Source organism: Ictalurus furcatus, chromosome 19 (genome assembly GCF_023375685.1).
Source record: "Ictalurus furcatus strain D&B chromosome 19, Billie_1.0, whole genome shotgun sequence".
Taxonomy (NCBI): Eukaryota; Metazoa; Chordata; class Actinopteri; order Siluriformes; family Ictaluridae; genus Ictalurus; species Ictalurus furcatus.
Window position 1 is genome coordinate 23,680,859 of NC_071273.1, and position 17,683 is coordinate 23,698,541.

Below are 17,683 nucleotides of genomic sequence, written 5' to 3' on the forward strand. Positions count from 1 at the left end.
AGTCTTTTCAAATGTTGTATCGAAAAAGGTATTTCTTTCTTGCAGTGTGTATTTGTTCTCCACGAATCCATGTATCATCATCATCATCATCATCATCATCATCTCAGAATCAGTAGACGTTTCCTCACAGTATGAGCCTTTTCAACATTTACCCAATCAACATCATCGGTCATCAGACTATTTTCCCGCATTTCAGGTCCATCATCTTGTCTAGTGGAATTCTCGTTTTCATTGACGCCTCCTTTCTGATTATTAACCACACGAGTAATCCAATCAGAACCATCAGGGTTCCTGTCATCTGTCGTCTGAGGACAAATACCTCCTCAGAATTTGTCTCATCATTCGTTATTTGTCTGAACAACATCAGCACTAGGTTCAGTTACCACCTCCTCCCTGTCCTGGCCCTTATATGGGCACGCCATCCTCTTACGCCCGATATCTCCACACTCAAGCATTCCACGCTACCAGTATTAGTGTAAACCACGTACGTTTTTCTATCGCGCCCAACTCGTAACGATCTGAGAACACGAAAACCTGCCTCCCGATCGGCGTAACGCGCGCCCGGAAAAACTCATTCATTACTTTTACTTACATTTAATTGAAGAACGTTTTTACACACGATTTAATTTAACTCACTGAAAATAAATCGGGTTAGTTGGGGCAGCACAATTTAAGTCGGTTTAGTTTAGGCCAGATGAATTCATTTACTCTAGTATGTTTAATTAACTTGATTACATTTGTCAGACTAAGTTTTCTTACGTTGGATCGACTTAATTTTTCTATGAATTTACTGCGCTTGCGTTCATCATTATACACAACGTATTTCATGAAAAAGTACCGACGATAGTATAGATCAGTGACGACGTTTACACGGACAGCGGTAATGTAATTACTGATCTTATTCTGAATAAGACGATATTCTGATGAAGGTGTTTACATGAGTCGCTTTTAGAATACTCCTTTCATGTTCATGTTTTACGTGTTATAGAACATAGATGGATGAACGTCACACGTCATTACGTCACCGCGTCACGCCGTCCGACGTCCCTCCAGAATTTCACGTATCGATATACAGTTGGTCTTCGTTATGGACCCGTATACAGTTCTGGGTGTTTTTATTTTTAATTTTATGAAATCTTCAAGTGCGGTTAATTATTTGTCGTGCTGTACGTGCAAATAGACGACTGCTTGAAGCCGTGGGCTGCGTCCCAAACCGTGTACTTGCCGTCTATATAGTAACCGACATACGTGTATTTCTCCTATTATATACTGTAGCAGGTAAGTACGCGGTTTGGGACGCAGCCGTGCTCTCTTGTTTACCGTCGAACGGTCGAGCGCTGCCGTGTGTGTGTGTGTACGTGTCCTGTCTCACAATGCGGTGAAAACTCTCACACGACGTTAATAGTGTGATTAAGGTGTGTACACGTCTGTAACGCGACTAAAACAGGAATACTCCACACGTCTTAATTCCATCTGTGTTTACTTCGAGTGTGACTTTAATCGGATTAAAATCCTCAATAATCTCTGTTTACATGCTAGTTTCTTAATCAGAGTCTCGTCTTACTCGGGTTCATATCGGATTATTGTCGTCCGTGTAAACGTGTAAACGTGACTGAGTTCCCACAGATTAAGCACAAGCGCAACTCTTCAACACAACGATTACCACAAAATTCAAAAACATTACAGAGACGCCTTCAAATGACCAACAAACTGTAACTGAACATTAAACACTACAGTAACAGGTCTTTCCCTTTACTAAAAAAAAAAACACAGAATAACGCTCAATCCCTAAATTTACTCTCCTAATGCAGTGCTTTGCAAAGCATGCTGGGAAACTACAGATCCACCACTCGGTTAGCTATAGCATAACAAAAATGATTGGTGTAGTTTGAACACAAATGAATTATATATAGATATCAGGTGGACTGAACACCATGAAATGAAATCAAAAATCATGAACAAGAGGCAATAAATTATTATTTTTTTTTTTTGAGTGTGCTGCGTGGCTGCATTTCTGCATCTCAGTGGAATAATTCTAATCTCACGTGCAGACTTAACATATCCCGCCAACCATCTTTCAGTTCCATCATTATGAACGAAAGGAGGAACATTACACACAGAAACTCTAGGTGTCGGAGTGAGAACATCTCCACGCTGATGCTGGACCACACGGAGGCGGTTTTCCCCCCGCGCGCTGCAGGAGGATGTGATGTGAGCGCGAGGAGCAGGTTGATGCGCTGAAGCCGGTGGTGAGATTTCAGTCTGATCTACACACACATCCCGGTTTAGATCGGTGTCTGGAGCAACCTGGGACATTTCCGTTATAATCAGGATCTCTCTCTCTCTCTCTCTCTCTCTCTCTCTCTCTCTGTGTGTGTGTGCACGTGAAGGAGGACTTTACCGCACGAGGCTCCGGAGATGTTCGGCGTGTGTGTGTGAGATTCCGGCACATGGAGCTCTGTAGAGCGGAACATCCTCCGACTGTCAGCGGCTTTTCAGGCTCCAACCGCAGAGGGACGTCCAGCTGCAGCGCCGCACACCGAGCCCCTGCTGGACAAAGCCTCCGCTCGGACAACGAGCCCCAGGATGGGCACAAAGCGGGAGCCAGTGCGGGGAAACGTGCGGGTTTCCACACAGAAGAGCGGAGAAAGCGCGGGAATGATCCACGGATAAAGTGCGCTTGTGATAACGGAGTGTTTTTCACAGAGACAGAGAGAGAAAGTTGAAGAGACAGAAAGAAGAGACGCTGCCGAGGGAGACGCTGTTTATAGCTGCTGTAGTGTAAGTGACAACAGGAAGCGACTTGTTTCACGGACGTCCGCAGCATTTCATGTAACTAGAAACGGATACAAATCGCACCTTTTGTTTTTATCATGAAATGTAATCGTGTAAAGTGTTGGCGAATTGCTGAGGTGTAAGAGAAATAAACCACTTGGAGACGCTGTATTAGGAAAAGAAACAACGTCGGGGTGTCGATTATTTTCCGATATCAGCACGGCACATAGCGTTTTACTCCTTTATCTGGGGCTTAATGCTAGTGATGTAGATAATAGTGACACAGATAAGCTAATACAATCGAAGCTAGCTAGCGGTTCATGGTAGTTATCTAGCTAAAGTCATCTAGCTAACAGCATTATTCACTGAAATACGAACTCGGCTTTAGTTCAGTTCGTCCTTTATTTCCTTTAGGAGGAATTTGTCTTGGGCGATCGAGAGAGCAGGTGAACATACAGCAGTTCACTGTACAATTACACTTCATCCATACAACACAGAACCCCCCTCATAACGATCCCAAATGACCCGTCAATCACTCCACGATGCTAATATCACACTATTACACTTACAGCAGGACACGATGCACGAGTTCGGTTTGCTAGCTGGATGAAATGTTGGACAGGTAGCTAACATTAACTTTAGGAGAAAGCTGGTTAGTGAAAATAAACAGTTTCCAGATGTTTTCCAGAAGGAGCGCTAGCTAACGTTAGCGTAGTTACGCGTAACGCAGGTGGAGGTTAATTAGCGCGAGGGTTATTAGCAGCTTTAGTGCAGTAACTGTGACAGAGGAAACTAATACACGTTGGAGGATTTAGTCCAGTAATGTAAAGTGTCGCTGATTTGTTCGCGTGTGTCGGACGTGTCAGGTGTGGTTAGTTCTGTCCCGCGTCTCGTTCTGACCGTGACGGTGTTTGATGTGTTGAAGCTGGAAGACGTGTAAATCCTCACGCCGTCGGAGCTCAGCGTTTGTCCTCTGCTTGTTTGCAGTGAGTTAAAGCGGCGATGGGGATCGAGGATCTGAGCGTGAGGAACGGACGCGCGGTGTCGGACCGGTGGGCCGACAGCGTGGTGGTGCGACCCCGGACCCCCGAGCGCCACGTCGCCGTGCACAAGAGGCTCGTGCTGGCCTTCGCCGTCTCCATCCTCACGCTCGTGGTGGTGACGGCCGTCGCCGTGACGCTGGCCCTCAGCTTCGAGAAATGCGGCGGCGGCGGCGAGGACGCGGTGCCGCCCGGTACCGGCTCCAACCGGTCGCGAGACAGAAGTGGCGAACAGAAAGGCGGAGACGTGCAGCCGTGGCGGCGTTTACGCTTACCGTCGGCACTGCGGCCGCGCCACTACGACCTCCGGCTCTCCGTCTACATGCACAACTTCACCTTCTCCGGGGAGGTGAGCATCGAGCTCCAGTGTGTGAACGCCACCAAGTTCATCGTGCTGCACGCCGACAGCCTGCACGTGGAGAAGGTGGCCGTGTACTCGGACGGTAAGAGACCCGGCGCCATGAGGATCCACCGCCACTTCCGGTACCCGCACAACCAGGTGTACGTCGTCGCTCTGCACCGGGAAATGAAGCCGCTCAGAACGTATAAGATCAACATGACCTTCCAGGCTCGGATCCAGAACCAGCTGCTGGGGTTCTTCCGGACCTCCTACGTGCTGCACGGAGAGAGAAGGTCATTCCACTTGCGGCGTTAATTCCAGCCTTCACTCACGACTCACACACTCACGCACACACACACACGCACACACACACACACACACACACACACACACACACACAATAACACACACTCACGCACACTCACACACACACACACACACACACACACTCACACACACACAATAACACACACTCACACACACACACACAATAACACACACACTAACACACACACTCACACACTCACACACTCACACACACTCACACACACACACACAATAACACACACACTAACACACACCACACACACACACAATAACACACTCACGCACACTCACACACACACACACACACACACACACTCACACACACACAATAACACACACCACACACACACTCACACACTCACACACACACACTCACACACACACACACCAATAGAAGCAAAATCTGTATAGATTGAAATAAACTCTTAACTCCTATTCACGTACAGCTGGACATTTAGGACCAGTCAAAAGTTTGCGCACCCCCATGTTTGATCTTAAAGACTTTTTGCTCTTAAGGTTTAGGTCAGGGGTCGTCAACCGGTGCAGCGCGGTCCTGATACCGATCCAGCCAAATATCGTACTGACCTGAGCTCGTGAGAATACTGCAGGGTAAATGTTTATATATGAAGGGACAGAGAAGAGTCAGAGTCAGCGCGAGAAAACAGTCACGTGTAAAAACGACGTATCCTTCAGACGTGCATCAGACACGTGAAACTAGTCAGATCGGACTGCTCGTTTTAATCTCACGCGGTTCTCCAGCCTCGGTCTTTCACACCTGTTTGTTTTCGCTGATCAGACCCACTGACCTTCTTCCCGGAGCTGAATCTCCTGCTCGTAATCACCGCATTTCCTTCACTTCCTCTCACACTCGCGCTTCACGTTTACCTTGCAGAGCACTAATGGGATTCTCCATCACGCATGCAGCTGCTGCTCTGCTACACCTCTCTGTGGAGATCCACCTCCTGCTCATCACTCCATCAGTGCGTGCGTGTGTGTGTGTGCGTGTGTGTGTGTGTGTGTGTGTGTGCTGACATTCCTCTTTCCAGCTCCCTGTTCTCCATATGGCAGCGGTTTGTAACGGGGTAAAAATAATATCAGTAATAATTCATACCCGGATCTGTGCAGGACTCGGTCCACAGACTCGCTCAGGAGCCTGGAAGCAGCCATTTCCTTACGTGTGCTGATGGAAAACGAAGTATTTTCGATTTCTGTCAACATGTTTAAGATGTAAAACGCGGTTATATCGCGTAACTAAATGCAGAATGTCACTCTTTTAATTTATAAGCCCGACTATAGGCTTCTGAACGTATTTATAGCTCCATGTGATATTCTCTCCACGCTGAGCTTTAGAGCACGCGCTCTGGTTTTATTTCCAGCGTAATAAGTTACGAGTGAGCGTTAAACGAAGACGTCTGCTTCGATTCTTTTTATCCGCACGGGCCCGTGTTTAGAGCCGAGGATTTCGTACTGAAATTACACACCTCAGTATTCACACCTCAGGTGTAACTACAGACTGACGTCATGTGAGAGTCACGCACGAGGGGGCGGAGTCAGAGTAAAACATGTAAATACACTGAAAAACCAAACATGGAGGAGACGCGATTTAACCAGAGACCACGTTTATCTCCAAGACCGAATCGGTTTTAAGCGTACGGTTTCTCTGTAAGCGTGGCGGACGAGCGCTCGGTCAGCTTATCCTTCAAAGCGTGATCACGTGTTCTTTACGGCGGAGCACGGAGGCCATTTTGTTCAGAGAAACCCAATCTGCCGTGATTGATGTGAGAATTCCGGAACATCTGGACGTTTTCCTCTGGATTCAGGAGGGTCGCAGTGTTTTAAGAGGCCGAGACAAAAGTTGAACAGATTTTTCATTTCTAACTGATGGTCCACGCCAGATGTTTTGACACGGATGCAGTGTTTTTATCTTCTCCTCTGTCTTCTCATCGTCTTCTCGTCTAATCCTCTCTCTCTGTGCAGGTACGCGGCCGTGACTCAGTTCTCTCCGACTCACGCGAGGAAAGCGTTCCCGTGTTTCGACGAGCCCGTCTACAAAGCCACCTTCGGCGTGACACTGAGGCACGACGCCTCCTACCAGTCCATCTCCAACATGCCCATCGAGTCGTCCGGCCTGGACGAGGACGGCCGGCTCGCCAATCGGTTCTCCAGGACGCCTCGCATGTCCACTTATTACGTGTCCTGGGCCGTGTGTGACTTCGGCTCCCGGGAGACGACGACACGCGGCGGAGTGACGGTGAGTCTTTCACACGTCTCCGTTAAAGTACACTACAGCACGGAGATTTACTCCCCTCTCCGTTTATAAACCCAACACGTTTATTGCAGGGACGACGCCACCGGCTCGCCGTTTCCTCACCGACGCTTTAAACCGAGACGTTTTCGTGTGTTTTATCTTTACGACTCGGTAATAAAACGAAACCTTGTAGACGCTAAACCCAAAGGAAACGGCACACATTTAATGTACACGTGCACACACACTCACACTCCTTCAATAAGCAGGTGAACTGCAGCAGGTTTCTTTGCCTTGATAGATTCAGATGTGAAACACTCCTCCTGTAGTGTGATACTGAAAAAAAATCAGGAAAAGAAATTATTTATCTTCCTCATTTCCACCACATGCTGAGTGCTATTATCTCTCCTCTGGGTGTGCTAACAACCTCAACATAGCTCACACTCACACACACACACACACACACACACACACACAGTGGGAGAGAATATTGTGCCTTTAAAGCAGTGTAAAACACCTCTATTATAATCTCCATGTCAGGAGAAAAAGGCAGCGCGCTTAAAGAGGCGTATTCGAGGTGATGGAGGCAGCAGCTTAACCGTAAAAAGATGAATTTATCTCCTCTCTGCTCCTCTCCTAATCACTTCATCCAGCTTATTTACATCTTCAAGCCTCTGAACACTTCCTCATGCAGGAACCAAGCACAACTGGACTGCTGCAGTTCTACGTTATCTCAAAACCCCAACACTTCAGGGCTGATAGGAGACTGGAATTAGAACTAACTGGAACTGGGACACAGGCGATAAGACTACACAAGAATCCTCGGCTCCCGTAAAATTTCATTAAAATGCGGAAATTTACTGGACACCAGGCTTTTATTATGCCACTTTGATTCCTCCATCACCAACATTCTCGCTCAAACACCAATATTCTCCCTCAAACACCGACATTCTCCTTCAAACACCGACATTCACCATCACACACCAACATTCACCATCAAACACCAACATTCACCACCAAACACCGACATTCTCCACAAACACCGACATTCATCATCAAACACCGACATTCTTCATCACACACCGACATTCACTATCAAACACCGACATTCACCATCACACACCGACATTCACCATCAAACACCGACATTCACCATCACACACCGACATTCACCATCACACACCGACATTCTCCATCACACACCGACATTCACCATCAAACAGCGACATTCACCATCACACAGCGACATTCACCATCACACACCGACATTCACCATCAAACACCGACATTCACCATCACACACCGACATTCACCATCACACACCGACATTCTCCATCAAACACCGACATTCTCCATCAAACACCGACATTCACCACCAAACAGCGACATTCACCATCAAACACCGACATTCACCACCAAACACCGACATTCACCATCACACACCTGCATTCACCATCAAACACCGACATTCACCATCACACACCGACATTCACCATCACACACCGACATTCTCCATCAAACACCGACATTCTCCATCAAACACCGACATTCACCACCAAACAGCGACATTCACCATCAAACAGCGACATTCACCACCAAACACCGACATTCACCATCACACACCTGCATTCACCATCAAACACCGACATTCACCATCAAACACCGACATTCACCATCACACACCGACATTCACCATCAAACAGTGACATTCTCCATCAAGCACTAACATAGGTCTATCTAGCTGTCACTACCTTCTTCAGTGAGATCTAGCTGGCGAATTCGTAGATTAGCTGCTTTCTAGTGCGACATGGCAGACACTACTGATGGTTTTGTCTATAAAGACTGATGAAGCAGGTCAAACTGAACACACCCAGTTACACCCGTAGATACAGAATATACTTCAATCACAGACACTGAACAGTAACTGGAACTATTCAGTACTTGTGGCTCCTTTCAGGATCACTGTGTCCTTGGTGTGAAAGAAGCTGTTTGCGACCAAAATCCAGATCCTTCTTCAGTCTCCTGTGTATTCTCTGTTGGCCTTGCTGATGTTTGAGATGTTGGATATTTATTATTTATACTGTATTTAATGAATATTTAATACCAGACTCCAAACGGAGGAACACGTTTGAGAGACTGTTTGAAACACGTGTGAGTCCTACACATGTTGTTGGTTGATGGCGAATGTTTTTGTGCCCCATTCATCCATCCATCCATTTTCCATACCACATATCCTACACAGGGTCGCGAGGAACCTGGAGCCTATCCCAGGGAACTCGGGGCACGAGGTGGGGGACACCCTGGACAGGGTGCCAACCCATAGCAGGGCACAATCGCACGCTCACTCACACACTACGGACAATTTAGACATGCCAATCAGCCTACAAGGCATGTCTTTGGACTAGGGGAGGAAACCGGTGTACACGGAGAAAACCTGGAGAAAACATGCAAACATACACAGGGCGGAGGCGGGTATCGAACCCCTAACCCTACTTCTTCCATGTTTAGGATTAATCAATAAAATCGATAATGATCGATTATGAAAATCGTTGTCAACGAATCTCATTATGGATTAGTTGGTCTGCGCGCAGCACGGGATGCGTTTACTCCCTACGTTACTCCTGTTCCGAAAGCACGCTTCGGAGAGTAAAGACTAAAGTTGTGTCCCAAATGACGTACTATACACTTACACTGTACACTATGTACTCTACCGTCTAGTGCAGTGCTTCTGCGGACCCCTAGTGGTCAGTGGTGTAATTGCAGGGGGTCTGTAGGAACGTTTTGAAAACGTTTAAATAATATAATATATATATATTTTGTTAAATGCATCAAAGTATATTCAAACGAGATGTTTTTAAAATGAATCAATTTGGTTATTCGCGTGCATTCACAAATATCACGTTAGCTGAGCTGACTGAGTTCATTGATGGATTTATCTGAAATTTATTTACAAATGAAATGATAATTTGCAAAAACCGATGAGTGGTAGACGAGTTCAAGTGCCGCACTGATGGATAAAATAAACAAAAGGTCATTCAGAGAATCAAATTAAATGTCACACCAACAATAAAATGTAATGAACCTGGTATTTGAACCGAATTCCCTGGGGAGTGACAGGTTCTACCAATCAACCAGGGATGGCTAGGACTGTAGAATCAGTGCTTTTTGTGCATCCATAAAAAGTAATGCATACATACTATATCTATCTATCTATCTATCTATCTAGCAAAAAAACAACAACAACAAAAAACCCAGTTACACTACAGTCCTAAATGAATAATATATATTCTGGTGTGTATCTGTGTGTAGTGGATTCTTTTCAGTCTTATATAATTGGACCAACAGTCGTGTAAAGTTTTAGTCTTAAGTTTATATTTGTAACACTCAGTCTGTGGACTTTATTTTAAATAAAGGAAAAAACGGTACTGAAAGTTTGCCCCGCCCCCATCCGATTCATCGAAAAGAACATAACCGGCCAACCAATCGATTATGAAAATAATCGTTAGCCCTATTTGGGATACACGGTAGCTTCAGAATACGAGAGAGGTTTTATCCTGTAGGCGGATCTGTAATCGTGGAGATATTTACAGATGCTGTGTGATGCGGCGTACGGATTTAGAGTCAGTAAGTGGACACACTCGAGCTGCTGCCATAGAAACGTGTCTCTGGTTTGAACTTTTAGTGAAACTGGAGAAATATTTACAGAGCCACGGCCTTTCACTGTTTCCTTCCAGTCTGTGTGTCAAGGCAGCTTGTGTGAATCAGAGCCCTGAGGAATTCTCTCTTCCTGCATGTGTGTGTGTGTGTGTGTGTGTGCGTGTGGGTGTGTGGGAGGATGGATTGGTGCTTGGGTTGATTTTGGGACTCGGTGAGTTCTAAGACACTTCATTCTGTTCCACTCGTCCGTGAGCTACGAGCCGTGCAGATCCTCCGAGCTTCGTCTGGTGTCATTATCCTCCAGTCGATAACAGACTCAGAGCCGCTCTATTCCAGTCCAATTAACTCCATTAGAGTCCCGAGACACGAAAAAGAGAGAAAAAAAGAGAAAAATGACCAGCATGTGGAAAATCATGACTAATTAATTCTCCCCGAGGCGAAATAATTCAGAATTCATTTGCATTCTGTGATTTATTTATTATTTTTTTTTATCGCTTCCCCTCCTGCAGCCGTTAAATCCGGAATATTTGTAGAATGAAATTCATTTAGAAGTGAAATGTGACGTCGGAGATGCTGTGAAACAATGTGTTTTTCTTTACCTGCTGTGTGTGTGTGTGTGTGTGTGTGTGTGTGTGTGTGAGAGAGAGAGAGAGAGAGAGAGCGTCAGATGAAGCCTTTCGTTCTGGCGGGATTGATGGCGGTGCAGAAACAGTCGTGCATTAGCCCTCGGCTTATCGAGCAGAACCATCATTTTTACAGAGGGAGCGTGTGACACCTCGTATTCTTTCACTCTCCTTCTCTCTTTACTTCTTTTCTCGCTCTGTTCGGTGATAAAATGCTGCGAGCTGTAGAGTCACACAGCGTCGAAACAAACACACCGGAGCTGTGAGAGAGGAGCAGAGGGCTTTAGAGACAGGAGATCAGAGTGAAGGTGTTTGGGGAAAGATCTCCTGGATGTCCAGGTGACAGGTTAATGACCTGGACGCGTCTCTCTGGTAGCAGTGGAGTCGCTTCTCCTGATTCAGTGATTCAGTTACGAGTGGGATTTGTTCTAATGAATCGAGTCGTGAGGCGGCGTGGAGAGGCGGATTCACTGACTTCTCCTGCAGATTAAACGGGATCAGATCTGATCAGATTAGATCAGATTCAGGTCTTCTCGAAGGTCCTCAGTGAAGCTGCACTGAAGTCAGCGAGCAGATCGGGCTTTTCAGTGATTCGAGTTTAAACCCGTGTCACTGTAGAAATAGCGATAGTAGCTGCAGGTTGTCCAGGTGACTGATGAGGTCTGATCTTGTAGAAGTTTCGCTCTTCATGTTCCTCAGGAGCTTCCGCAGTTTTATTGATCAGCAGGAAATTCCTCACATTTCTATCAGTGTTTCATTAAATAATGAAGCTTTCATCACCAGTTCCAGATCAGATAAACTAACGAGACTTTATTGTGTGTGTGTGTGTGTGTGTGTGTGTGTGTGAGCAGATACGACTGTTTGCTCGGCTCGATGCCATTCAGAGCGGATCGGGAGATTACGCCCTGCACATCACCAAGAGCCTCCTCGACTTCTATCAGGATTACTTCAGAGTCACATACCCCCTGCCCAAACTAGGTAACACTGACTGTGTGTGTGTGTGTGTGTGTGTGTGTGTGTCTCTGTGTGTACCTTTTATTTAACTCCATTTCATCCTATTGGTTTTCTGTCAGTTTGATGTGTTCATTTAAATTCATCATCAATCTCTCTGCTCTACACTCTCCTATCATGTCCTGTGTGTGTGTGTGTGTGTGTGTGTGTGTGTGTGTGAGTGAGTGAGACTTTATTATAGATAAAATATTGCTGCTGAGTGTGTTGTGGAGGAATTGCTATATTGTTCAACTTTTTGCTGTCACACACACACACACACACACACACACACACACACACACCGAGACACACACAATTCTCCACCTTCTTTCAGATTTCATAAACACTCATTTATCCTTTTCTCAAGAACACTGAGTCTGCAGTAAGAGAAGAGAAAAATTTGTGTGTGTGTGTGTGTGTGTGTGTGTGTGTGTGTGTGTCCTGTCTTTCTCTAACAAGGCTTTTTCATTACGTCTCCACTGATTTATGACCTGAAGAATTTCTACAATCAATCTTTTTAATAATCAGGACAAAATCTTTTAATCAGACTGGGAATATTCAGGATTTTAATTTTCCTCTGAAGCTGTCAGTGACGAGAGGAGAAATTATTTTACACTGATAAATTTCATTAAAATTCAAATCTGAGCGTGAAGCAGATAAAGACAGGCTGCTGGCACACTAATGTTCTAAATCTGGGTAGGACATTCAATAAAACTGCTCAAGGTCTTGTGAGATCAAACACCAAACAAAATTCACCATCAAACACCGACATTCACCATCAAACACCGACATTGACCATCAAACACCAACATTCACCACCAAACACCGACATTCACCATCAAACACCGACATTCACCACCAAACACCGACATTCACCATCAAACACCAACATTCACCATTAAACACCGACATTCACCATCAAACACCAACATTCACCATCACACACCGACATTCACCACCAAACACCGACATTCACCATCACACACCGACATTCTCCATCACACACCGACATTCACCATCACACACCGACATTCACCACCAAACACCAACATTCACCATCAAACACCGACATTCACCATCAAACACTGACATTCACCATCACACACCAACATTCACCATCACACACCGACATTCACCACCAAACACCGACATTCACCATCACACACCGACATTCTCCATCACACACCGACATTCACCATCACACACCGACATTCACCACCAAACACCAACATTCACCATCAAACACTGACATTCACCACCAAACACCGACATTCACCATCACACACCAACATTCACCATCACACACCGACATTCACCACCAAACACCGACATTCACCATCACACACCAACATTCACCATCAAACACCGACATTCACCATGAAACACCAGCATTCACTATCAAACACCGACATTCACCATCAAACACCGACATTCACCATCAAACACCAACATTCACCATCACACACCGACATTCACCATCAAACACCGACATTCACCATCACACACCGACATTCACCATCAAACACTGACATTCACCATCAAACACCGACATTCACCATCACACACCGACATTCACCATCAAGCATCAACATTCACTATCAAACACCGATATTAACCACCAAACACCTGCATTCACCATCAAACACCAGCATTCATCACCAAACACTGACATTAACCATCAAACACCTGCATTCACCATCAAACATCTGCATTCACCATCAAACATCTGCATTCACCATTAAACACTGACATTCACCATCACACACCGACATTCACCATCAAACACCGACATTCTCCATCCAACACCGACATTCACCATCACACACCAACATTCACCATCACACACCATCATTCTCTATTAAACATCATTTATCAAACACAAATCAGATCATTGTTACTAATGTTGCTGTTGAAGTAATAAATGAGGTGTTTAAAAGATTAAAGGTGAGGAACACTATTGAAGTGGAGCTCAACTGAGAAAAATGTACAAACATGGACTGGAAAATGACCCCAGTGACACGACATAATAATGAAGGAATACTGAATTATTCACACACTGCATTCTGATGATTACATTAAGACACGTTTGGAGCGGACACCTGTGAGGCCAGAGAGAATCTCCTTCCACCTCACTGAGAGATTTTCTCTTCGAGGCTGGTGTTTGTTTTTCGGCTCAACAACGTTTTGAAATTCTTTCATTCTCAGTATTGAGGTTTGTCGGAGGTCTATTTCCCATCATCACCTCTCAGAGTAACAATTTCTTCACTGTCATCCCGTTTAGATAATAATTAAAGGCTTAATTAGCTTTTAGACGGATAATTGGTTTGACATTTGCAGACAGACAGTGAGTGAGGTGTCTGCGCTCTCAGAGGACAAGAGCTGAAGTGTTAGAGTCAGACGTGAAGTCAGTGTCAGTATGACAGGAGAGAAGGAGACGAGACTCATGAACATCAGACACAGCTCACACTCTCTACTCGCTCCATCACTCTGGGGTTTATTAATCCCTGTTTTTACACTTTTATCTTTCTCGTGAACATCAACAACACGACAAAAGAAACAGGACGGAGGATGGTATAAATGAGAGGAAGAGAAGACACTCTGTCCTGCAGGATGTGGTGTACACACTACAGGATCAGCCTACAACAATGGGGAATGTCGGTGTTTGATGGAGAATATTGGTGTCTTCTAGCACTGATTTCTGAACACATCTCTCTCTTCCCTAATGCATCTTGATCGGGTAAACCCAGCACCACAGAGGCAAAATTATAACACAAAGTCCAAACATCCTGAGAATGTTGGTGTCTGATGCTGAATGTTGGTGTTTAATGGAGATTGGAGTACATCAGTATGTGTGGTATCACATTAAATGTATGTTCCCACATACCCCACGCCCCAGGAGACAGTGTGTTCAATGCTCAGTGTCGGTGTTTGATGGAGAATATTGGTGATTAATAGACAGCGTTGGGGTTTAATAGAGAATGTTAGTGTTTAATAGAGAATGTTGGTGTTTGATGATGAGTATTCGTGTTTAATGGAGAATGTTGGTGTTTGATGATGAGTATTCGTGTTTAATGGAGAATGATGGTGTTTAATAGAAATCGTTGGGGTTTAATAGAGAATGTTGGTGTTTGATGATGAGTATTCGTGTTTAATGGAGAATGTTGGTGTTTAATGGAGAATGATGGTGTTTAATAGAAATTGTTGGGGTTTAATAGAGAATGTTGGTGTTTCATGATGAGTATTCGTGTTTAATGGAGAATGTTGGTGTTTAATGGAGAATGTCGGTGTTTAATAGAGAATGTTGGTGTTTAATGGAGAATGTTGGTGTTTAATAGAGAATGTTGGTGTTTGATGATGAGTATTCGTGTTTAATGGAGAATGTTGGTGTTTAATAGAGAATGTTGGTGTTTGATGATGAGTATTCGTGTTTAATGGAGAATGTTGGTGTTTAATGGAGAATGATGGTGTTTGATGATGAGTATTCGTGTTTAATGGAGAATGTTGGTGTTTAATAGAGAATGTTGGTGTTTGATGATGAGTATTCGTGTTTAATGGAGAATGTTGGTGTTTAATGGAGAATGATGGTGTTTGATGATGAGTATTCGTGTTTAATAGAGAATGTTGGTGTTTAATAGAGAATGTTGGTGTTTGATGATGAGTATTCGTGTTTAATGGAGAATGTTGGTGTTTAATGGAGAATGATGGTGTTTGATGATGAGTATTCGTGTTTAATAGAGAATGTTGGTGTTTAATAGAGAATGTTGGTGTTTGATGATGAGTATTCGTGTTTAATAGAGAATGTTGGTGTTTAATAGAGAATGTTGGTGTTTGATGATGAGTATTCGTGTTTAATGGAGAATGTTGGTGTTTAATGGAGAATGATGGTGTTTGATGATGAGTATTCGTGTTTAATGGAGAATGTTGGTGTTTAATAGAGAATGATGGTGTTTAATAGAAATTGTTGGGGTTTAATAGAGAAGGTTGGTGTTTGATGGTAAATGTCAGTGTTTAATTGTAAATATTGATGTTTGATGGAGAATCAACCAGCCCAAGAGAACCCACATCACACCCCTCTTTATCTCCCTCCACTGACTTCCTGTAGCCGCCCGCATCAAATTCAAGGCCTTGATGCTCACCTACAAGAGCTTGTCTGGAACGTTTACGTTCCCTCACGCAATCTGCGATCGGTTAACGACCGACGCTTAGTAGTTCCTACTCAGTGTGGCGCAAGGTCTCTTTCAAGAACATTTAAACTCAGTGATGGAATGAACTTCAACCTCAATCCAGACTACAGAATCTCACCATCTTCAAAAAACAGATAAAGACCCACCTCTTCCCTGAACACCTAACCAACCCATAAAATAAATGACTCTGGCACTTACACCTCTACTCTGCACTTTGCTTCTTCTGGAACTCAATTAATGGATCTTGTACAGTAGCACTACTCGTATTGTTCTCCGCTTGATATATCGCTTTGCTTGTATTCTCTCATTTGTAAGTCGCTTTGGATAAAAGCGTCCGCTAAATGAGTAAATGTAAATGTCAATGAATGTCGGTGTTTGATGGAGAATGTCGTTGTGTGATGGTGAATGTCGGCGTGTGATGGAGAATGTCGGCGTGTGATGGTGAATGTCGGTGTGTGATGGAGAATGTCGGTGTGTGATGGTGAATGTCGGTGTTTGTGGAGAATGTCGGTGTGTGATGGTGAATGTCGGTGTTTGTGGAGAATGTCGGTGTGTGATGGTGAATGTCGGTGTGTGATGGTGAATGTCGGTGTTTGTGGAGAATGTCGGTGTGTGATGGTGAATGTCGGTGTGTGATGGTGAATGTCGGTGTGTGATGGAGAATGTCGGTGTGTGATGGTGAATGTCGGTGTTTGATGGTGAATGTCGGTGTTTGGTGGTGAATGTCGGTGTTTGATGGTGAATGTCGGTGTTTGATGGTGAATGTCGATGTTTGATGGTGAATGTCGGTGTTTGATGGTGAATGTCGGTGTTTGATGGTGAATGTCGGTGTGTGATGGAGAATGTCGGTGTGTGATGGTGAATGTCGGTGTTTGATGGAGAATGCCGGTGTTTGATGGTGAATGTCGGTGTTTGATGGTGAATGTCGGTGTGTGATGGTGAACGTCGGTGTGTGATGGTGAACGTCGGTGTGTGATGGTGAACGTCGGTGTGTGATGGTGAACGTCGGTGTTTGATGGTGAACGTCGGTGTTTGATGGTGAACGTCGGTGTTTGATGGTGAACGTCGGCGTGTGATGGTGAACGTCGGCGTGTGATGGAGAACGCCGGCGTGTGATGGTGAACGTCGGCGTGTGATGGTGAACGTCGGTGTGTGATGGTGAACGTCGGCGTGTGATGGAGAACGCCGGTGTGTGATGGTGAACGTCGGTGTGTGATGGTGAACGTCGGTGTTTGATGGTGAACGTCGGTGTTTGATGGTGAATGTCAGTGTGTGATGGTGAATGTTGGAGTTTGATGTTGGAGCTGCTCTGCTTCTCTCTGTCACATGGTTTTTGACCCGTGTAAAGATCTGTAATTGAATCTCTCGAGTTGTTCCGCATTATTATTTATTATATAACGACAATGTAAAATGTCACTCTGTCCCTCTGCTACATCATTTACATCTCAGCTTTAAAAGGCCGTGTAGAAATTCCCATCAGTCCTCACTAAAGAAGATCCATT

General features: G+C 44.8%; 1 protein-coding gene across 1 annotated transcript in view; it reads left to right on the plus strand.

The window, feature by feature from the left end:
• The first annotated feature begins 1,996 nt into the window (after nucleotides 1–1,996).
• LOC128622957 (thyrotropin-releasing hormone-degrading ectoenzyme-like) overlaps nucleotides 1,997–17,683 on the plus strand; it is a 65,123-nt gene continuing 49,436 nt past the window's right edge. Inside the window, exons 1-4 of the mRNA XM_053649730.1 lie at nucleotides 1,997–2,781; nucleotides 3,763–4,448; nucleotides 6,460–6,733; nucleotides 11,859–11,985. Of these exons, the coding sequence (XP_053505705.1) occupies nucleotides 3,778–4,448; nucleotides 6,460–6,733; nucleotides 11,859–11,985 (1,072 nt within the window). The 5' untranslated portion in view covers nucleotides 1,997–2,781; nucleotides 3,763–3,777. The remainder of the gene's footprint in view (nucleotides 2,782–3,762; nucleotides 4,449–6,459; nucleotides 6,734–11,858; nucleotides 11,986–17,683) is intronic.